The 22,672-nt window shown below is 54.1% G+C and overlaps 1 protein-coding gene across 1 annotated transcript in view; it reads right to left on the bottom strand.

The window, feature by feature from the left end:
• The window catches only part of DOCK1 (dedicator of cytokinesis 1), a 423,011-nt gene that overhangs the window by 331,897 nt on the left and 68,442 nt on the right, over window positions 1-22,672 (bottom strand). The window contains exons 12-18 of the mRNA XM_036264869.1: window positions 21,009-21,088; window positions 15,876-16,001; window positions 11,247-11,371; window positions 10,393-10,491; window positions 9,427-9,499; window positions 4,353-4,456; window positions 3,805-3,988 (exon numbers count right to left, since the gene is read on the bottom strand). Of these exons, the coding sequence (XP_036120762.1) occupies window positions 3,805-3,988; window positions 4,353-4,456; window positions 9,427-9,499; window positions 10,393-10,491; window positions 11,247-11,371; window positions 15,876-16,001; window positions 21,009-21,088 (791 nt within the window). The remainder of the gene's footprint in view (window positions 1-3,804; window positions 3,989-4,352; window positions 4,457-9,426; window positions 9,500-10,392; window positions 10,492-11,246; window positions 11,372-15,875; window positions 16,002-21,008; window positions 21,089-22,672) is intronic.

The following is a 22,672-nucleotide window of genomic DNA, read 5'->3' as shown; positions in this document are numbered from 1 at the left end:
AAAACTTTTGTTTTTCAATCTTTTACATAAAGTAATTTGAAAGAACTGACAAAGTCAGGTCCTGATGCCTCAAGGTGACTGTACTGAGAGGTGACAGGGACCGGGCCCACGGGGACCCTCTCTGTGCTCAGCTCGCAGCTGTTTCTCATGGTTTGTGTGTTTGTTTTCTAGCTGTAAAATCAGACTGACTTACTTGGGTTCTACAGACTACACGTGGACGACAAGGTCCGGAAAGGGCTTTACGGCAGCCAGGTGTCCTTGAAGACGTGAAGTCAGAATCTAGAACATCTCTAGGACAGAGTGAGTGTCTACACAGTCTCATTGAAGTTATTTTACTACACAGTACGTGAAAAAACACCATTAGCAGAGTGCATCTGATTTACCGGGAAGGCTCGTCAGGAATAAATTTCAGCTGTAGAAACGGTCTCCCTAAGAAAAACGCTAGAAAATATTGAAAAGAGATACAATTCTGGCAGTAGGTGGGATTTCAGGGGACACAAGGCACCAAATTGGAATTTGAAGGTAAAACCGCACAAAAGGCATACCTGTGATGAGCCCTAAAACATCCATCTTCACCCATGTGACCCTACCCTCCAGTGTAGCTGACAAATAAGTTAAAAAAGGTGACATAAAAAGGGCACCGCATCCCAAATAATTGTCGATTTGCAAAGCGTGGGCTCAAATACCCGCTGGGCCCCGTCGCCCCACAGGACCTTGGGCAAGCAACTTCACCTCAGTTTTCCTATCTGCACAATGGGTACAATGCTAACGATTCACAGGGTTGGTGCAAGAGTTAGATGGCACGATGGGGAGAAAACGGCATGACGCCCAGGGTGAAGACTGAGGGCAGCAGATCGTCCACCAAAGACACGATCAGGAGTTGAAAATTTGAGCCATTCATGCTGAAAGTCAACGTTTTCATTTTCGATGAAAAGTGAAGAGAAAGGCTGTGCCCTGGCCAGACATGCGCTCGTCCCCGGGTCTGGGGAGACGTCCACCTCCCAAGCGTGCCCGGTGTATCTTAGTGGATGGTGCACCATGCAGACCTCACCCCTGCACGGTTACAGGGCTGTGGATATGAGGGAGGCTGAGGCCACCTCTGCCCCGTACATTTGGGGGGAGGTACAACGGGGCCGGTTATGGTGGAGGAACACCCCTGAGGAGGAGGAGCGTGCTTTCAGAAAGGGTCAGACCAGGCTCCCCTGTCCTGCCGTCACGGCCTGGCACAACCACAGCGGGGCCTGAAGAGGTCTGTTCCCTCGCCCCTCTCTCTCTAATTATACAGGATGCTCACGGAGCAGAGGGACCACATCTTACATGTCTTTTTATATCCCCACAGCATCCAGCACGCTTCTGAGAACGGAGATATATAATAATACAAACCGCGATGAATAATTCAGCCACAGCTTTTCCCTAAGTAATGGACTTCACAGAACAAATCACAGATTCAGAAAAACGACTCTCCAAAGAATCTGGGCGCCCACGGATAATGTTGGGGCAGCCTCATCTTCTGTACACCTGACATGCCACCGTCCCCAAAGGAGGAATCACTGGCTGGGGCCAAAGAAAATGCAGAAGGTGCCCCCCTTCTGCTGAGTGAGCAGCATCACACCGGCATGTCCTTGTTGCCCAGCAACGGCTACTGGGAGACCGGGGTGCCTCTCTCCTTCAGCTCCAGGGAGGGATGACCCTGGGGCCAGGGACATTCAAGGAGCTCAGGGGTGAAAGGATGTCCCCCTGGGAGATTCCTGTGACTCTAGAACAGTGGGGTTTTCCTGGTTCACAGTCTTCCTCTCTGGGAGCATGTGGGTTAAGAAGGATGCTGTGGGCAGGTCGCACAACCTAACTGCTATTCGGAACATTGTTTGGTGGGGAAAATAGATTCGAGTAGCAAACATGCCTCTGGAACACGACTGGAACATGACCCACGTATGAGATGCTGGTTCCTGCACATTGAAAACGGAAACACAGCCCTGGCCAGTTTGGCTCAGCGGTTAGAGCGTCGGCCTGCGGTCCAGAGAGACCTGGGTTCGGTTCCCGCTAAGGGCACGTACTTCGGTTGCAGTTTGTCCCCGACCCTGGTTGGTCGTGCGGTGGCAGCCACTCGATGTGTCCCTTTCGCATCGATGTTTCTCTCTCTCTATCTCTTCCTCTCTCTCCCTCCCACTCTATCTGTACAAAAAATGGAAAAATGTCCTCGGGTGAGGATAAAAAAAAAAAAAGAAAACGGAAACACACAGAAGCTCAGTCATCGGCACCTACTGAGGGCTACGGGGCACACGCATGGGCTGGTGCCGCCCCGGACAGGCAGCCAATGCCCTGAGCTGAGGGAGGGCCTGGGTGCAGCCATCAGGCTAGGGGACTATCCGGACCATATCCAGAGTCACATTGGATCTGTGGGGCATCCCTTCCGTAATCTATGCCCAAACCAGCCCTGCCCTGGCCGCGTGCTTTCTGGGTACGAACCCGGCAGTTCTCTGTGTGGTCGCCCTTCCCGCCGCCCAGGTGCAGAGCCAGGGCCCAGGTAAGGTTTCCGTTCTCTCATGGAGATCACTGCACCACCAAAGCTACAACAACCATAATGTCTCGGATGAACTAATGTTTCTAGGGCCATGTTAGAGAGGTGCATGCAAATGACCTCCATGCATGAGTGACACTCCCCTCCCCCACACAGTTCCCTCGAGACGGGGTGAGAAAGCAGGGCTGGTGTGAGGACACAGACGCGGCAGGTCTGAAGAGAGCGTGCACACCCCCCCCCCCCCAGCGCCTTTCTGCCACCACGCAGTAGCTAGCAGGTGATGGCTTTCCTTTTGTCCTATGATTATCCTGTTCAAGTCCAAACGATGACTGTCCCTCGGGCAAATTCGAGACCACTGCCAAAACTTACGGACAAGCCCCAGGGACACAGATCAGGACAGCAACAGATATTAATAATCAAAACCCAGAGCAGCTGGCTAAGAGGGAAAAAGCGGATTGTCAGGCTGAGTTTCCAGAGAGCACAGAGTCACTCTGCACAGCTGTGATGCAGTGACATTTGGGGGGGTTTGCGCCAAGACGCCTGTGCCTCGGCCAGACAGTGTGCTCCGAGCAAGAAGTGCCCCTGGCCAGACGCCACGGCGCTGGGGAGCCGCAGAGAGGAAGACACAGCAGGGAGCGGCCCGGCCGGCCCAGCACGGGGTCACCGGGTACCACCTGACGCTGGGTCACAGCTGAGCTTGGATGTCCGTCAATCATCGAGGGGCACCTTATCTCACTGTTGGGGGGGACTAGAAATGGCCTCAAAACCAACTTTTAAAAATAAAGAGAACTGGTAACTTTCTCAATGACGAGCTGGGGGACGGGAAGACAGAGGGCGGGAGCCTCACATTCTACACCAAGCCCTCACAAAGCCCTTTGAGGTGGACACCGCATCAATGTGTACAGGTGAAGAAAGTGAGGTGCACGGGCCCGAGCTCAAGGTCCTTCCCAGGATTAGCGCAGGGCCAGGGCTCAACCCCAGGTCCTCCGTCTGACTCCAAGTCTTGGGGATTTTACCTTATGCCATGCCAACTTCCCCTGGCCAAAGAGCTTTGCTGACAGTACATCCACTGCTTTATCTCTCTTTCAGGGCAATCTCAGATCAAAATCGGAGTGTGGCGTTTAAACCTGATGGACGTCACCCCTTCCTAGGACGATTACCGGGGATAACACGTGTGACCGGCCTTGGTCCCGCGCCTACAGAAGCCTCCCCGCACAACCAAAGGCGTGAGAAGCATCGGGCGGCGGCAGAAAATCCGCCAGGTGAGCACCTGCCCCCAAACCCACCGTTCTGGGTGAGCTTCGTGGAGCAGACGAGAGTGCAGATCTGGAAGGAGTCCTTGCTGATGGTGCAGCAGCCCAGGCTCTGCATGCTCTTGCCCGTCACCGAGTGGCCCTTCTCCTCCAGCTCGGCCTTCGTGGAGGGCAGACTCAGGTAGGTGGCCGCGTCCTCCAGCTTCTTGGCTTCCGCCTGCGGGTCGAATGACGCTGCCGTCAGCAACCCACGGTTGTTTTTTCCTAGCCCTTGTTATCCCTAATCCTTTTTAACCATCCTGCTCTTTGCTGTTTATCATGTGCTAAACTGTTTATTCTAATGATTTCTCTAATTCCTGTAGATTAATTCGTGTTAACAGAGCATTTCTTTACACAGCACCTAATGTGTTATTGTACATCATCTCTCATTAGGAGCAGCACGGAGGCCGGCCACTGGAAACATGGGTTTGCATAATTAACGTTTCTGAATGGTCGCTTTCTCCCCGAGGGGAGAAATGTCGGCTCAGGCGGGAAGGATGAAGAGGCAGCCTCCGCCCTCCTGCACCTGCCACACGATCTACCTTATAGACGATGAGGTCGTGCTCCCCGTCCCGCAGAGTGGTCCCGTCGTATCTCATCAGCTTCACAAACGCCAGGGCAAATATTTTCTCAGATTTATCCTTCGCTGCAACAGAAATCAACAAGCATCTCCGACCACTGTCGTGGGAGCAGCACGTCAGAAGGGGCTGCGAAGACTGTCTCTCTGAGGAAATGACACCACCACACTGACAGATTTACAGCAAACGTAAGTAACGGGAGAAGCAGACAAGGGTCACCGGCAGGGAGACTCTTATCCCACAGGGACCGGCTGCGCTCACATCGACCTGTGAATGCAAAGCCGTTCCAATCAGAACGCACACATGAGCCTGCTGGTGGAACCGGGACTCTGACTCCAGAGGATGGGCCACAGGTTCCAGGACAACTGTGCAGGAAAAGCCTGCGATACTGGACACCGGGAGTAACTACAGCGGCCCGGATGAGACAGGGTGTCCGAACACAGGGATGCACACACCAGCGGGAACCGACCGCGTTTGGACAGGCCGCCGTCAATGACGGCCGGAGGGGCAGACCACTGGCTGCGAAAACTGGGTTTGGATATGAAACACAGAACAGGGACATGAATTACAGGAAGACCAAGGACCTGAACGGGAAACGCTGTTCTCTTTAGCAAGAAAGTTCTTCTATCAGGTACCGGCAGGTGAGACTCGGTCCCTCACTTCATTCAAGTCCCTGCTGAGGGAGCAGGGGTTCTGCGGTCAGCAGTCAGCCGCCATATAAAGAGTGAGTGAGTAACCGGTCACACTCTGGCCCCTCGCCTGGCTTATTTTTCTTCATAGTTGCTAAAGACTAAACTGTGTCCCCATATTGGTGTGGTGAAGCCCAAACCTACACGTGACCCTCTAGGAGATAAGCCTATAAGATGCTTAGCCTGGCCTGTGAGCTCAGGGGTTGAGCATCGCCTCATGCACCCAGAGGTCGCCGGTTCAATTCCCGGGCAGGGCACATGCCCAGGTTGTGGGCCAAATCCCCAGTGGGGGGCATGCAGGAGGCGGCTGATCGATGTTCTCTCTCATTGCTATTTTTCTCTCTCTCTCCCTCTTCTTCCTCTCTCTAGAATTCACTAAAGAAAAAAAAATGTTTAAAAAAATAAGGTGCCTAAGGTTCAGTGAGGTCATTAGGGTGTGGCTCTGACCCCTCGAACTGGTGCCCAGATAAGAGGGAGAGATGGCAGGGCGCTCCTCCTCCGAGTCCAGGGCGAGAAGCAGCACACGGGGTCGAGAAGACATCCTCACACACGCCTGGCCGGACGCAGGCTTCCAGCCTCCAGAACTATGAGAGAGAAACGTCTTTTCTTGGAGCCCCTCAGTCTCCGGCATTTGATTACGGCTGCCCGAGCTGACTCAAATGAGAGCTGTGTCACCCTACATGACCAGACGCACGTGCGTGTCCGTTGTTGATGGTGGTTAGTTTCATCCCCGAACTCTGAACGGCAGGGACAGTGTGTGTTTCCTCTGTGGTACTTGCCCAGGGCAAGATCTTTTCTACGTGGGGAGACGCCAACTAGCAAGTTCTTCCAGATGACAAAGAAAATAAAAGGTGGTGCTTTGTTAGAGTGACGGTGGGGCAGGGACGATCCCCCCGGGTGCGTGGAAAAGGTCTCCCTGTGGAGATGAACGACCCATGAGCCAAGACGCCAACCTTCCAGGAGGACAGATGACCAGATAAAGAAGTCCCAAAGAGGGACTGGGTTTGGGAGTCTGGGGACAGAAAGCCAGTGTGGCTGGTGAGCAGGAGGCGGGAGGGCTCCAAGGCAGGCAGGGGCCAGGTCAGGTAGGGATGGACAAGGAGCCTGGACCGAAGAAGGGCATTCACGTGTAACATGGAAACACGGACTTTCAGAGCTAGAGAATATCCTTCGAGTTAGGTGTCCCGGTGTCTCTTTTTAGAGATGAAAGGCCAGAGGTCAAAGAGGAGAGGAGCCCACATCCGTGCACCTTGAGTCAGGGCTCAGAATATTCGCGGGAAGACACCGCTACCTGGGAGAGCAGTTCGCATGAGCCTTTGCACTCTGGTGTCCATCAGTGCCTGGCACATCGTAGGTGCTCAATAAATGCTAATCAGATGAAAGAATGAACAACTGACGAACCAAGAATAAAGGGAAGGATAAGAGTAAAAGATGACCCCTAGAAATCGAGAAAAACACGCTGTAAAAGGGCACTAGAAAACATGGCAGGTCTTAACGAGCAGGTGACAAGAACAGATTCTTCTAAGTTCGGGCTGATATGAAAAAAATCAAGCATGTCTCTGCAAAAGCAGCCATGATTGGGAAGGACACGTGAGGGTGTCCATCAACTGCCGGCGTCCCCTGGTCCTGCTATCAAGTAGCACAGAGTAAAAACGTGTACTTTTTTTTTTTTTAAGCAACATTTTACATCTTCCCAGCAAGGGAACGGAGTGCACTTGTTACATGCTCATTAGCAGCTATTATGAGGTCGATAACAAATTTTCAGAGTGCCACAGGAGGCCCCGCCCAACCAGGCCCCCTACAGGGAGGGGACATTAGCTCCTGGCAGGCCTGGCCCCAAAGCCACACATCTGCTGGCATCCCTGCAAAACATGAGCTGATGTCTCTGGAATGGCTAACAAGTTGCTGGAGAGTGTTAGTTACATCAGCAACAAAGTTTCCAAACGCCCAGGGCAGATGCCAGCCGAGAAAGCCTATCACTTGCTCCCTTTAGGGGGACAGCAGCTCACACTTTGCTTGGAGGGGGAGGGCAAGGTGGCCCCGGTTTTTTCCACTTCTGACCCGAAGTGTCTACAGATGGGGCCGCAGGAGAGGTTCTGGGGGCCACATCGTTCCAGCAGCTGACAACCCGGGATTTCATCAGCATCACGCTTTGGATGCTCACCACGTTCCCAAGCCCCCATAAGCTGTGGCCGGGGAGACTTCATTAATTATACAAATGTGTCATGTAATGCCGGGTGATAGCATCTTGTCTATAATGAGTACTTAAATCTGACAAGAAAAACAAGAATTTTGAAAATTGAAATGCTACAGAAGATACCCCTCTGCCCTAGTGTGATTTGTTAATTAGAGGGAATGAGCTTGTTATAAGGGGGAGTGTGCTCGGATTTTGAGACAAGACCTCTGAGGATTCTAGAGCTTCGCCCTTGCCTTCCGGGGCCCCTCCCCACCTGCTCCTCTGCAGCCCTCGGCGGTGAGCCGGCCTCTCCCGCCCTGCTAGTCCACTCATGCAGGGCGCCCACCCACCGCTGCCCTGGCCCCGAAGCGTCCCCCATGCGCGCCCCCCGCTCTGCTCACCCCCCACCTCTGCATGTCCCACGATTCCCCCGACTGCCCTTCTCTACTTGGTTCTTGCAAGGTGACCTCAGTCCTCCACTCAAATCTACGTTCTGCGAGAGCAGAGCCCCCTCCGTGAGACCAGGTGACGGAAGCGGCCTCGCCACGCCCCAGAGGTGTGGGGGCGCGAAGTTGGGCACAGGGCTGCGGTCTGAACCAGAGCTCTGCCCTGACGACGAGAAATTTCGGGCCCCTGAGGTGGGCTCTCTGAGCCTTGGTTTTCTCATCTGTCATGTGGAAAATGATGACCGATTACCTAATATAGTAAAACGGTGAGTCAGGAGCACGGTAAGAGCACATGGATGTCGGTAACTGTTCCTTGACAGCTGTCCAGCTTCGGCCATCGGGAGCTCCACGCACGCCTGGCAGAGCCTGGCCGGCTGCCTGGGGCCTGCATTTGGCCCCAGGGAATGGAGGCCACCGTGGGCTCCGCTTCCCAAGCTGCCTGGCCTTCAGGCCCCTGCTTCTCCCACTCGACTTGAACCCTGGCCCTTTCCAGCTGGACCCAGCTCTGCTTAGACACTGGGACAGGACAAGGAGAGGGACAATGCTCCCGGTCACTTCCGTCCCCTCTGTTGTCCATGCATCCCGTTCACACGATGGACCATGCATCTTCAGGCTGGTGTCGATGCTGTCCACACACCAGCCCTGCAAACCTCATACCCCATGCCCCCCAAAACCTCTGAATAACAGTGGGGTTCAGGCTTCTCACTGAGCCCACACAGGGTCTACACACACCCAACGTCATGCCTTTGCTTCTGTGCTCCCTCTCAGACTGGTCTCTAGCACCCCACACTTGGAGAGGGCCCAGGTCAAGCAGGCCCCCAGACACGGTAAGAAACACGGTCACAGCAGCAGCAGTGTCTACAAAGTCTCTGCTCTACGCCAGGCTTTGTGCCGAGGGGTCAGCAGCCTCCACCTTGCTCAGTCACCAAAACCCCGGGCATTCTTCCCCTCAAGCTGAAGCAACTATGGGGGGACACACAGCCAGGGCTGGGGACCCCTAAGGGGCCATCAGTGACAGACACAGCCACACCAACCGCCTCTCCCTGCATGCTGCAGCAACGCTGCACCACCACTGCCACGTGCTCTTCCAGCTCTCGGCCCACTGCCACGTGAGCACAGGCCACGAAGGGCGGGGCAAGTGTGCCTACTGTGACATCATTTAGTGTCTAACACAGGGCGACGTCCTCAGTGATCAGTTACTTCAGCAAACGTGATGAGGCCAACTGTAGTCATGGATGATGACGCCTTTTGGAAGGTAAGTGATTCCAACACCAGTACTTTCCTCCCCAAGAGCTGCCAACAGACCCCAGCTGCACCCACACCCTACGGGAGGAGCCTGGCCCCAGCTCCAGGCTCCAGGCTCCCAAAAAGGCCTCGGGATTTCCTGGTCCGACAGAAGAGCCGGGCCTGGAATCCCCGCGTCCCTCGGTGACGTTGCTGACGGACGGGACAGCATCGCAAACCGAAACGGGAGGGAGGAGGTCAACAGCACGGTACGTGGCAGCACCTCTTGGGAAAAAGCCGAGAAGAAGATAAAGATTTCCCCAGACGGGCTCAGCGAAAGAGCTGATAACATTTCCCGGGACACGGGTGGAAGAGACAAGACCCTGCTGCGTTTCGGTCGCCCAGTTCCAAAACCACCTAGAACCATCTAGAACAAGGGCAGCCCCCCGAGTCTTCCCCAAGTTCCCCGCTGACAAACACAGAGGGACGAAGCGGTTACTCACAGTCCTGTGAGGAGCGGTGGCGGAAGGTGAAGCGTAGGTGACTGCGGTTGACGTCCTCGATGGGAATGGCCACCTGGCGAGACGGAAAAGGGGGGTGTGAGCACCTTCACCAGCGTCTTCTCGCACTGACAGCACAATTCCAGGGCGCACCCTGCCCGGCGGCACCCATTTCTGCATGGCCGTGGAGAAACACCTACTCCCCTCTGCAGACTCCCCGAACGCAAATGCCTTTGGACAATGTCAATGAGATACTCCGTGAGCGGCTCAAGGTTCCCCCCATGCTCCGACCCTCACTGTGAAGATTCTGTGTCGGAAAAGCGGCCGCGCAGGTCCTCAGCCCCCCCCCCCCCCCGAGGTGTCCGGGTTCCCGCACAGCTGTGGGGACCTCCCCCGACGGCAGGATGAAAGCCTTCTTGTGAGTTACAGTGAAAGAAGAGACCTGATGCATGCTGCCTGTCAGCCAAGACTGTCCCTAGTTCTCACATGGAACATGTGTACCCACGGCCATCCGCTGGCCTGGTTCCGACTCTCCCGGCCCGCGGTGTGTGCGCTGCGGTGGGACAGCAGCCTGGTGCCCCGTGAAACGAGGGGCCGTGCCCGGGGAGCAGGCCCGTCTCCCCTGCGATACCCTCTACATACAGCCGTCTCTGCTTTTTCCCATTTGCTGTAAAGACAGCATTTCACACATAAAACAGACCCGGGAAGAGAAGAACAATAGCTGTCCTTAAAGGATTGGTCATTTGTCTCCATGAAAGTGCCATTTTTATGTCCAAAAGGAAATGAGAGTAAATGTATCCCAAGGAATGCCAGGTTCCTTAGCAACCTCGCGTGACTTTGCCGAGGTGCCCCTGCGGCTCAGGGTGCCCGTGGGCGAGGGCCCGTCAGGTGGGACGTGGGGACTTCCCTCGGCTCCAGTGAGCATTTCATCGTCAACCCCGAGGGATAAAGTGACCACGTCAGTGATACCTTCACGGTCTCAAACCAGCGCGGCTGCTTCACTTGGTAGTAAATCACGGACTTGTACTCTGAAATCGCTTCGTCGCCGGCCCCCGGGAAGATCACGTGCTTTAGAAGAAGGCACAGAGGGTTCACGTCAATCTCAGAGCTCGATGCGGCCTCCGCCTCCCCACCTCCCCCCGGACGAGCTAGGAGAGAACGCTCCAGGGGTCCAATGGCCCAGCAACTGGAAGGAACACGCTCCCCGCCCAGGACACATCCACCAGCGCCAAAGCCAGCACCCAACTTCACTCCCAGACACTCAGGAGCTGGACAGCGGCCATGTGGGGCCATGCTGCCCTCCACCCTTCACACCCTCACCCGAACGACGCCGACATTAGGGTCTTCGTTCAGGGAGTCGCCTGATTCACTGGGTAGGCCCCAAATACAGGCCACAGACAGAATCCAGGAGGTAGGAACACTCCCTCCCGCTCATCCCCAGCCGTGAACACTGACCACACGACTCCCGTGGGAGCAATACTGGGGGAGCCCAAGTGGCCAGCACTGCACGGTGGGACCGTGCACAGAGCCACCCGGAGAGAAAGGGCATGCCCACCTCCTGGCAGAGCTAGCTGAGCCTCAGGTGCCACACAGGGCTAAGCCCTCAGCCCTGGTCCGTAGAGGGAGCTTGGCAGTGAGTGCAGGGCCCCCTGGGGCAGGCCGGCTGCCAGGACCCGGCGGGAGCCCGCTCTAGACAGCAGGAGAAAGGGGAGAAAGAGAAAGACGCAGCCCTAGAAGCAGGAGCAGGATTTCCTAGTCTGAAGCAGAGCAGAGGTGGATGCTGAGAAAGCAGCAATCCCTGCAGGTGAACGACAGGCCAATACCTCCAGCCGCTTGCCGTCTTCGTCGTAGACGGACACCGTGACCTCGACATTCTTCGCGGTGGTTTTGTTTCCTTTATCAAAATCTCCTTGAACCAATGTTACGTAGATATCATTTCGAACATCACCTGGTGGGAGGGGAATTATGCTTTTAAAACCAATCCATTATGCATTGAGTAACCGTGAATTTTGCAGAATAGTCTTCCCTCGTCACCTCTCCTAGCAAAGTATGACCAAGACTGTACTAGAGGGTAGCAAAATACTTTCTACAAAACAGTTCCGGCGCATGAAGCATAACAAGAGCGGTTTTCATCATCATCCTAGGACTTGCAAGAAAGAGGAAAAAAAAATGTCGAGGCTCCTCACTATGGGGGTGGGAGCTCGGACATCTCTGGGCAGCCCGTGTCCTGAGCAGACCAAATGCTGCCGGAGGGTCTGCAAGGACGTATCCCCGCTCCAGCGACCCACGTCACCACCCCTTGTGAGACTCCTGGCGGTGGTCATCGGAGTCGCAGTAGCCAAGAATATCGTAACATCGACGGACACCGAGGGTAATGGCAATGTTGGCCTCTTGTGCATTTTACTAAGGAATTGGACGAAAAGCTGATGAAGAATTCAAACCACAGGCCCATGCTCTGCGCTGCTGGGCTCGGGACTAGGGATGGGTCAGGAGAAACTCTCTGCATGGTTCTCTCCTCCGGGCAAACAGCTGTCAGGAGCCTGCATGGGGACCACAGGGAGCAGAAGGAGAATAGAACACACCTGTGCATCCTGTTTTATTCAAGTACAGTTGACATACAGTGCAGACCTGTGTACTTTCAAGTGAGGGACTTAAACTGTGCAAGAGAAAAATGCAACTAACGAGCTCAGGACGCACTACCCACGGAGAACAAAGGCGCCCCTGATAGCGGTCCGACTGGGAAAACTCCGCAAGCTTCGTTAGCAGCGTGATGGAGAGGACGCAGCAGCACCGGGGCGGCTCCGCGGCTGTCTGTCCGGCCGCCTCCCACGGCTGACCCACCTGCCGGCCCACGGGGGCCCAAGGAACGGTTTCGCCCAGAGAAGCCAACAGCCTGCTCTGGGCAAGGAACAAGGCTCCCTGAAGAAGAGAAACCTCCTTACCTTCCTGTTTTTGGTTTGTTGTTGTTTTCTCCTGCTCCATTCTGCTTTTAATGTATCCAACTAGTAAATTACGCTTTCATTTAAAAGTCATTATTAGGAGGACCCCAGTGGGTTGTCAGCAGGGCCAGGCAGCTGCTGGGAAAGGAAGCGGCCCGCCGGGCTCCCGACTGGGGGAGTCGTTAAGAATGACAGGGCACAGGGCAGGGGCCGCGGGTCCAGGACCTGCCACCAGCGAGCTGTGTGACCTGGGACAAGTCACAGAGCCTTCCACCCACTGAGCCACCCACCACTGAACAGCCTCATCAGCAAGGCAGGGCAGTGTGTATGATCCCTCAGCCGGAGACGTCCACCGACGCAGAAAATCAGCCCCAAGGGTGCCAACAGCATCACAGAGGCCTCATCAGCCAGGGCAGCAGCACGGGCTGGGCGGTGGTTCAACGGCAGGGTCTCCCTCTCCCGCCGGCTGGAGATGCGCGCGGCGGGGCCACCCCAGAGTGTGACCCTAATCTTAATAAGTAAACCCCACAGGCGGCTGCTCACAAGAGGCCCCCGGCACATGCCCCCCCCCCCCAGTTCCGGGGTGTCATTTAGGGGAGGACGGTACTGGAAGGAGACAGGGTTGACCTCACGGAGGGCCCTCACTTGGCCTCATCCAAGCCTCCAGCCACCTTCCCAGCTGGGGACAAACTGCTCCCCCGACAAGTCCTCCAGGGCTCCAGGACTTCCCGTGGGTCAGGAGAAAGGACAGCCCACAGCGAGGCCACCGCAGGCCCTCCCCGAGCAGCGGGAACACCCGGCCCCGTGAGATGCACGGGACCACGTGGGCTCGAGGCCTGGGCTCTGAGGGGAGGCCCCACGCCGTCTCGCCCCAGGGTAAGACGTGGGGCTCACTCAAGCCAGAATGCCTAACCCTGGAAACCCCACTCCCGACTCAGCCCACGGAAGCTGCGGGAACCACGGAAGCTGCAGGAACAATGAGCAGCTGTATGGCTTCCTGTGACTCTGTTATGAGAAGATGTCACAGGTCCAGCCGTGATGTCTAAGTCTCGGTTACGCCCTGGCCCATCTGGCTCAGCTTTTAGAGGGTCAGCCTACAGACCGGAGAGTCCCAGGTTCAGTTCCCACTGAGGGCACATACCTCGCTTGCAGTTTGTCCCCAGCCCCGCTTGGGAGCGTGTGGGTGGCAACCAGTTGATGTGTCCCGCCCACTCGATGTTTCTCTCTCTCTCCCCCTCCCTCTCTCCTTCCCACTCTATCTGGAGATAAATGCAAAAATGTCCTCAGGTGAGAATAAAAAAAAAAAGTCTCCGTTACAAGGGAGATATGACCACGATGACCTAGAACTTCCCAAGCCCTCCACTGGACACGAGGGCATCCTCAGGGTGAGTTCAAGGACACAGTCTATAAATGTGCACCGCGAATCCGAATGCAGTGTGTCCGTCCGCTGGGAGTCCGAGCGGGTGTGCGGCACACAGGCGTGCCTCCCACAAGCGGTGGGCGCACCCGTTTCACAAGGTGCAGAGTCACGCTTTCTTTCTGTCCAGCTGGGCCTCCGCGATTCAGTCTGGCCAATTTTGGATGTCTTTCACACTGATTTAGCAGACAGAGGACACCGTGACCCACTACAACCCTGAGAGAGGGAGTCGGAAGAGCACGTCCCCAACTGCCCTGAAATAAACAGCCATCGCTGACAGCTGCTCACCCAACGCCCCTCTCCTGGAGCCTCGCGACGCAGCCCGTGAAAGGTGGCCGCGGGGAGTTGTCAAATGTGGGGTGGTTTGGCCCCATTTCCACCGCTCATTAGCCGTGTGACTTTAGGCTGTGGCTGAATCTTGTCAGGAATGAGTTCAACACCAATTTGTCAGCTTCGGAGATCCTGAGGCGGAGCGAGCCAGACTATAAATGTGAGCGCTATTTGCAAACCAAAAAGAATCCCACAGATAGAAAAGATATATATTGACATGCTTCCCCAGATCTCGCGAGGATCAAATCGGATTGTTAATAACCTTATGAATGCTATTTGAAAACCAAAAAGCATTATATAACCAGAAGAGGTTAATTTCAACACGGAATTCCATCATTGGTTTAATAAGCTGAAACTCCACAACCGGCCCGAGCAGGGTCCGTACGCTAACAGGTACGAACTGAGCAGGCCCCAGGGGTACACTTCACCTTCTGCCCCTGCTTCCTTCTTTTCATCAGGTGCCAATCCAGATTTGTAGGGTGTCCACGCCACCCTCCCACAACCCGTGCAGGTGGGGGGAGCTGACCCCCTCCAGACGTCCAGGTGGCCAACATGCACACGCCACCTGCCGGGCGGTCGCTGTCAGGGTCCCAGGATGAGCTCAGGCTCCTTGATTGGGAACATTGGGTCAAAAGCATGCCATGTGTCTCAGGACACTGGCATTTGGGAAGAAGCTGGGCATCAGCAGGGACTGTCCCCAGAGGAGAACGTCCTCGTGCAAAGGTGACAGCTCAGCAGAGGGAGCTGTGGCTTGCTCTGTCTCTGTTTCTGTCTCCGGAGCTGATCCGTAAGTATCCTCAGGGTTTGGCCATTCACACTGGCCTTGGGTTTTCTGTTCCTTAGACCCTAGTCTCATAAGCCCAACCAGTCCTACAGGTGGGAATATTATTCTTCTCGTTCTTCGGAAGAGGAAGCCACAGCTAAGAGCGGGTAGGACTTGCCCAAGGCCACAGAGCCAGAGAGGGGTAGAGGAGGACTCGGAGCCAGGGACCTGCATCCAGGTCCCACTCCCTCTTCTGTGGAGCACCGTGGCGACGAGACACGGAACCCACAGCCTCCCCAGAGGGCCCTTTTCCAAAGCCCGGAACATAGCAGGGTAAGTTCACCTAAACCGCTCCCTCCACTTGGACCATGTTCTGCATGATTCAGATGCTGTCACAGGGCCATAAGGGGAGCCCAGGGGCATCATTGTGAACGTACGTGATCGTCATAAAGGAGTCGCCTTAGTCCTAGAGTGAACCAAACATCATACCAACCCATTCATCAGAGCCTGAAAGTGAATTCTCCAAAACCCTCCAAAGGGTCCCCTGCCCGATCACCCTGAGTTGCATGACTGCAGATGACCCAACCTAATACACAGCCTTCCGGCCAGGGTACGAGGCAACAACGGACCTGGCACCGTCACGGCTGTTCACCGAGGGATGACATTTACCCAGCCGCTGCCAGGAACCCATCTCAAGTTCCCGGGGCGGTGCCTGCAGGCAGTTGCCTATTTCACCCGAGGGTCCCCATTCCGGCACTGTGAGGCGTCACTCCCTCCAGCCCGCCCAGGTTATTACAGCCGAGAAGCCGCCTCCCCCGGCCTGATCCGCAGTGCCTGCCTGCAGAAACCACGCAGAGCCACACGGGGGTCCACAGCCACCTGCCACACTCAGCCCACCGCCGGCCAGGGCTCCCACAGTCCCTGGCCACGTGACACTCTGTGGCCATCCCAAACGCCGGCTACGACCACACCAACTCCGAGCTGGGGGAGGGGCGGCTCTTACCAGGCATGATTATCTCCGGGAAGCCCGTCTTCCGAGCCACTGCTGTGGTCCTGTCCACCAAATGAGGAAACTCCTTTCTAACCTGATGGATGTCTCCAGGGAGTAATTTCAGAGTTACCCACAAACCTAGGAAACAAAGGATGCACGGATTACCTTTTATCGCGTCCCCTTTTAAAAGAAGACATCACAAACCATTTTCCCTGAATGAGCAACTTTTCATTCACAATGTAATCAGAGAAAAGATAGTGTAGGAGACAGGGAGGGGCCAGGAAAACATGGGGCTGGCCCAGGGGAATTCCCTGCATCTGACTGGCTGGGATACAAAACCTGCACTAGGGGGCCTCACAAACAGGTGTGCACATTGACAACAGTTGGGGGCCACATCTGCCCGCGAACAGCGACGCTTTGAGCTGATGTGCATTTCAGACAAATTGGCAGGCGGCATTTTTCCGGGAGGGGATGACAGGCTCGGCCTCTCGTTCCCCTAAGAACAGCAAAGGGGAATTCGGGAGGTACATTCTTGGCTTCACTAACCCACGAGTCTCCAACTGCTAGGTCGCATCCACACTCTCCATAAAGTGGGCGGCGGAGAGCTGGGCTGCGGGCGGCCCCTGGGCCAGCCCCACGGGACTGAGACAGCGGAGCCAGGGCAGTCCGGTCCCTGTTTCAATGTCACGGGAGGGGAAATGAAGACTTTCAAACCCTCCAAGCAGAGGCACAGGGGGCCCCGGGTGGAGCAGGGCGAACCTGCTAACACCAGCGAGCCGAGCTGTGCCCAGCCAGCCCCCTCGAAAAGCTGACGGAGAATCGCATGTTGTAAGGAGACGGTCCTGAGCAGCCGTCAGCGGGAGGTAAGAACACACGGGGGGAAAGCGGACACTTGACCAGGTTACAGGCAGGAGCCAAAGCGGCTGCCTGGCTCTGTCAGCCGTTTCCAAGGACCTGGCCTCCCTCCCGGGTCGGAAGGGAGTTTGCCACTGTCGGCCGGCGCGTCAGGGGCTCTGTCCCTGAGACTCTTGGGGCCTGGCCTGCTTGCTCCCTGGTCACTCAGCTATGTGGGACCCCAAGTTCCCGTGAGAATAGGAAGGCATCGTGCCCTGGCCAGTGTGGCTCAGTTAGTTGGAGCATCATACTGAGCACTCAAGGGTCACGGGTTTGATTCCCGGTCAGGGCACATAGCCAGGTTGTGGGTTCGATGCCCAGGTCGGGGCATGTGCAGGAGGCAACGGATCAGTGTTTCTCTCTCACATCAATGTTTCTCTCTCTCTCCCTCTTTCCCTGTCTCTCTAAAATCCATGAAAACATATCCTCAGGTGAGGATTAAAAAAAAAAAAAACAGAAAAAAGAATATAAAGGCGTCTGTCCTCATTCTCACTGCTACTGTGTGTGTGTCTGTCTGTCTGCCTAGCTAGTCCTCCTCCAGGGAGCAGGGACTGTGCACCACGGCTCAGCTCAGCACCCACACTCAGCAGAGGACAATGGGAACACCACACACCTCACACCCTGATCCCCTGGCTCCCTGGTCCCCAAGCAGCTGGCCTGGAAACACCTTGTGGTCTGCGAAGGTCTGCACTGCTGGGGCGGACAGCGCCCGCGGGCACCGACGGCCTTGTCTGCTTTGCCAGCTGAACTCCCTGTCCTCTTGCCATCTACTGATTCCCGGATTTATTCAAAAGTATCTAATGAGGACCCACTGTGTGTCCCACACACATCAGGCACAGCAGACAAAGGGCGAACTCCCATCCCCACCAGGGACGTGGCTTCCATTTCACAGGCAAAACGCTCACTGTGAACCTCCGTGAAATATGCAAATTGGACAAAAAGGTCATGGATTCGATTCCTGGCCAAGGGCACGCGCCTGGGTTGCAGGTTCGATCCCCGACCCTGGTTGGGGCACACGTGCAGGAGGCAACCAATCGATGTGTCTCTCCCTCTCCCTCTCTCTCCCCTCCAGCCTTACTTCCTCCTTTCCACTGTCTCTGAAAATCAAAGGAAAAAATATCCTCCAGTGAAGATTAAGGGAAAAAAGGGAAGTGGGGGTAGAATTATTCTACGTAAAGCAATAGGGGCAGATGTACTGGGGTGTCTAAAGATTCTCTGTCCACCCACGTCAGCCAGCCAGACAGCACCTCTGGGGTCAGGGTGCAGAACGATGTGGGCTAACTATAAACGATGTTTTCCACTGGGACAAGTAAACACGCTGATGTAAACCTAAACTAGGCCAAAGCCTAGAGAGGCGCCAGAGGGGCCAGGCACCAGCGAGAACGGACGAGCGTGGGAAACTCGTGTCTGTGAAGGTCCCGGCCCTCCCACCCGCCCGCTGCCCACACTCTGAACTGGGAGATGGGCAGCAAGCATCAGGAGGGCCCAGGTGCCTGCTGAGGAAGACACAGAGCAGCCCGGGCCAGCCCAGCGAACCCGCGGCTCATCCAGGGCTGTGTGCACGGGGCCCGGGGCCCTCCCGGCTCCGCCCGCAAAGCAGGGACACGGGCTAGAGGGAGCCCTGAAGTTCACCTCCATGTCCAGGTCAACCTGAGTGAGTGACCTGGCCCAAGGGCATTCTCTCAGCTCTCACTGTGACCTGAAGACACCCCTCCTGCCCTTGCGGCTCCATGAACTGGGCCTACGATCAGCTCAAGGGCCTTTGGTGTCCCAGATTTTGGTCACAGGATATGAGACTGACGGAGGCCGGCTCTCGATCCCCTTTCCAAGAAATGTCCTGCTGGCCTGACACCAATCTCCGCCTCTCCTGTGTGACTGCAGTGACACCACTGTGCCGAACTCGGAGGATCCCGTCAGAGCAAGGAGGCCCAAGGGGAACGGGGCTCCCTCAGAACGAGGAGAAATGAAACCGTGTTTTAGACGTCTACTGACACAGGCCACTGGGCAATGAAACAGGTCTGCTCATCAAAGCCCCAAAAGGCAAGAGTCAGCCTCCCTCCAGCCAGGGGCTGCCAGTGCGTCTCCCCACGGTGCTGAAAGCAGTCTCAGGCAGGGGGTGCTGCAGGTGCTTCCTCTCAGGCTGGAGGCCCCGTAAACACCTGTCGTCTGGCGGCTCTCCTGGTCCGCCCAAGTGCCAGCGATCCCCAGCCAGAGGTGACTGATTCATTGCTTCTGCCAACAGAAGCTCAGCTGCTTGGAAACTTGTCAGGGCGGATTTAAAATGAGGAGTGTTCAAAAGGGCATGGAGAAGGAGCAATCCCTCTACCACAAAACCTCAGGGAAATGAGTAGGAAATGAAGCCACTTTCTCAGGGGGCGAGAGGGGGTGTCCCAGAAAATGATGTGCAGTGATCAAAACGACACCAGCAAGGAAACGGGAAGGGCAGGTGTGGAGGTGGGTTCTGTCATTGGCTCACGTTTCTCTAAACAGCCAGAGAAATAACAGCCAGAAGGCAGTTCCTAGATGCTCCCATGAAGTCATTCCAGTGCTTTTAAAAATCACTGGGACATGCCCTGGCCAGTCTGGCTCAGCAGTTCGAGCGTCGGCCTGCAGACCAAAGAGTCACGGGTTCGGATTCTGGTCAAGGGCACATACCTTGGTTGCAGGTTCAATCCCCGGCCCCAGTCAGGGTCGTGCAGGAGGCAACCAATGGATGTGTGTCTGAATCGGTCTGTCTCTCTCTCCTTCCTTCCTTCCTTCCCATTCTATCGAAAAATCAATGGACAAATATCCTTGGGTGAGGATAAAACAAAACAACTAATTGGAACAAAAGGAGATGGCTGGAAAAGACTGAAGGAGAAACAAATGAGTTGCTTTCAGCCTCACGCATTCTGGTTTCCAAACATTTCACTGTATACCACTTAGTCTTACCCTCGCACCCAGGAGGTTAGCTCTTAGCTGTACTTACACAGCTGATCAGCAAGAAAATCCTCGTAATGCTGTACATCAGACACATAAGTACACATATTACCCAACATTGCCATCCTCCTCCTCATCATCACCACCATCACCATCACCATCGCCATCAACACCATCACCATCATCCTCTTCCTCATCATCACCATAATCACCACCATCATCATCCTCTTCCTTCTTCTCCTCCTCATTACCACCATCACCACCGTCATCATCACCATCACCACCAGTCTCCTCCACATCATCCTCATCACCATCATGTTCATCATTATTTTTATCATCACCATCATCATCCTCTTCCTTCTCCTCCTCATCATCACCATCATCACCACCATCATCACCACCATCATGACTACCATTCTCATCATCATCTTCATCACCACCATCATCATCACCATCACCACCATCCTCATCATCATCCTCATCACCACCATCATCATCACCACCATCCTCATCATCATCCTCATCACCACCATCATCACCATCATGTACATCATTATTTTTATCATCATCATCATCACCACTACCATCATCATCACCATCACCACCATCCTCATCATCATCCTCATCACCACCATCATCACCATCATGTTCATCATTATTTTTATCATCATCATCATCACCACTACCATCATCATCACCATCACCACCATCCTCATCATCATCCTCATCACCACCATCATCACCATCATGTACATCATTATTTTTATCATCATCATCATCACCACTACCATCATCATCACCATCACTACCATTCTCATCATCATCTTCATCACCACCATCATCACCATCATGTTCATCATTATTTTTATCATCATCATCATCACCACTACCATCATCATCACCATCACCACCATCCTCATCATCATCCTCATCACCACCATCATCACCATCATGTACATCATTATTTTTATCATCATCATCATCACCACTACCATCATCATCACCATCACTACCATTCTCATCATCATCTTCATCACCACCATCATCACCATCATGTTCATCATTATTTTTATCATCATCATCATCACCACTACCATCATCATCACCATCACCACCATCCTCATCATCATCCTCATCACCACCATCACCATCACCACCATCCTCATCATCATCCTCATCACCACCATCATCACCATCATGTTCATCATTATTTTTATCATCATCACCACCACCACCATCATCATGATCATCAACCTAAAATGCAAACCCCTCCGCACTGCCCCTAGCTCACACAAGTGGACATTTACAGAAACAAAACCATGGAATACGTACCCTGGCCCTTGTGGTTGACTTCTTTGGCAGCAATGACTTTGTTTATAACAGTCTGAAGGAAGTCATTCTCCCCTGCCACCCTGGGTGAAAAACGGGATGACATGTTCAGCGGCTTGTGTCGAATGGCATCATCCAACGCGAGCCTGGAGGGCACGGGACGACCAAGACCACAGGAGACAAGGGGGCACAGAGACCCAGATGTCACGATAACAAGGGAACACAAGAGATCATCGTCACCGAGTGCGAGAGAGGCATCGTGAGTCAACGCATGACAAAGGACGGGATAGATGGACAAGAGAGACAGGGAAGAGCATCGATCAGGAAAATGCTGCACCACACGAGAAAAGTAAAGCAGCGAGGTCGACCCTACCCCCGGGAAATAAACCTACGTAACCCACACTCCTTTCCTACGGGGCAATAAAAAAAAAAAAGGAACTAATCTGAAGTATGCAGTGAATGGCATCTAATCCCAAGAAACGTGTGTGGGCATTTCTTCCGTTTCAATGATTCTGGCCCAGAGCACAGGTGAAGGGGCAGGTGTTTTAAAGGGCAAAAGCAAAACCAAGATTTTTTTTAAAAAGGATCCCTCCAACCTAATTTCTTGAGAAGCGTGGGTGATACCCCTCTTCTCCAAAAGGCTATGTGCTCAATGTGGCCTAAAATACTTAGATGTGAAAAGAATGGCAGTCTTTGGAGAACGCAACCACGGTCTCTGGAAAGTGGAATCGTGACACCATTATGAATGTGATCATCAGTGTTTTGGGGGCTCACGAGAGAGGATCTTTTCATAGAAGTTGCCCTAGTAATCGAGAGACTAAATGCAAACACGGCAACGTGGGCAAAGATAAGTGCCATGTAGCACAGCAGAGGGCAATATGAATGAGCAAGGAAATGTATACCACGTGCATAATGTTTAACACCATTTCCAGAAGCAACGGCGAGTGTTATTCACCGCGGGAGCCCCCGTTACTCAAGAGGGCTGAGGGCTGTTTTATTTACTTCTCCAAGTTAGAAGACAGAGAGAGGGAGAGAAATGTGGACTGTGCTTCCCTTCCCTAAAACTTATCTTGTGACATAATAAATCCGTTTTAATGGACCAAAAAACGGTTTCATTAGCATGGCATTTCCCACAGAACTGGTGTCATGGCTTATTTTGCTACTAAAATCATGCTGCTTTTCTGTTTCCAACACTGCAAACATTAATCTGTGTATTATCAGACTCCCTTTAATGGGGCAAGGAGTTTCAAATTACAGAAAGAGTTGAACATGTAATAATATTTTCTAAAGCGGGTGTTTCACGAAAAGGCAGAAAAAGATGGGGGCCAGATGCCATTTCAAGTAGCTCTTAACATGTCCCCGTGACACTGAGATCAGTGAACTTAAAACTAAGACTCTCCCTAGCTTTTCAAACAATAACCCAAGTTCTGTGTCGTTTTTCCTTGACTTTTCCCAGAAGACACCAGCAGGCAATGAGTAATTTCAACTCAGGGCTACATCTGGGCCTCAAGGACCTCTGAGGCCTCATATACACGACAGCATTGGAAACAGAACTGGGCTACATTGTTTCTCACGTTTCTCACGGGGTTAAGGAAGAAGTCTGATGTTACCATTTTATAAGGGTGTATTTTATGTCAGGACCTGGCTCTGTTTACTGAGGGAGCTTC

The sequence above is a fragment of the Molossus molossus genome, unplaced genomic scaffold, assembly GCF_014108415.1.
Source record: "Molossus molossus isolate mMolMol1 unplaced genomic scaffold, mMolMol1.p scaffold_m16_p_17, whole genome shotgun sequence".
Classification (NCBI taxonomy): domain Eukaryota; kingdom Metazoa; phylum Chordata; class Mammalia; order Chiroptera; family Molossidae; genus Molossus; species Molossus molossus.
The sequence above is the reverse complement of the archived record's forward strand: the minus strand, read 5'-3'. Positions and strand labels throughout refer to the sequence as shown.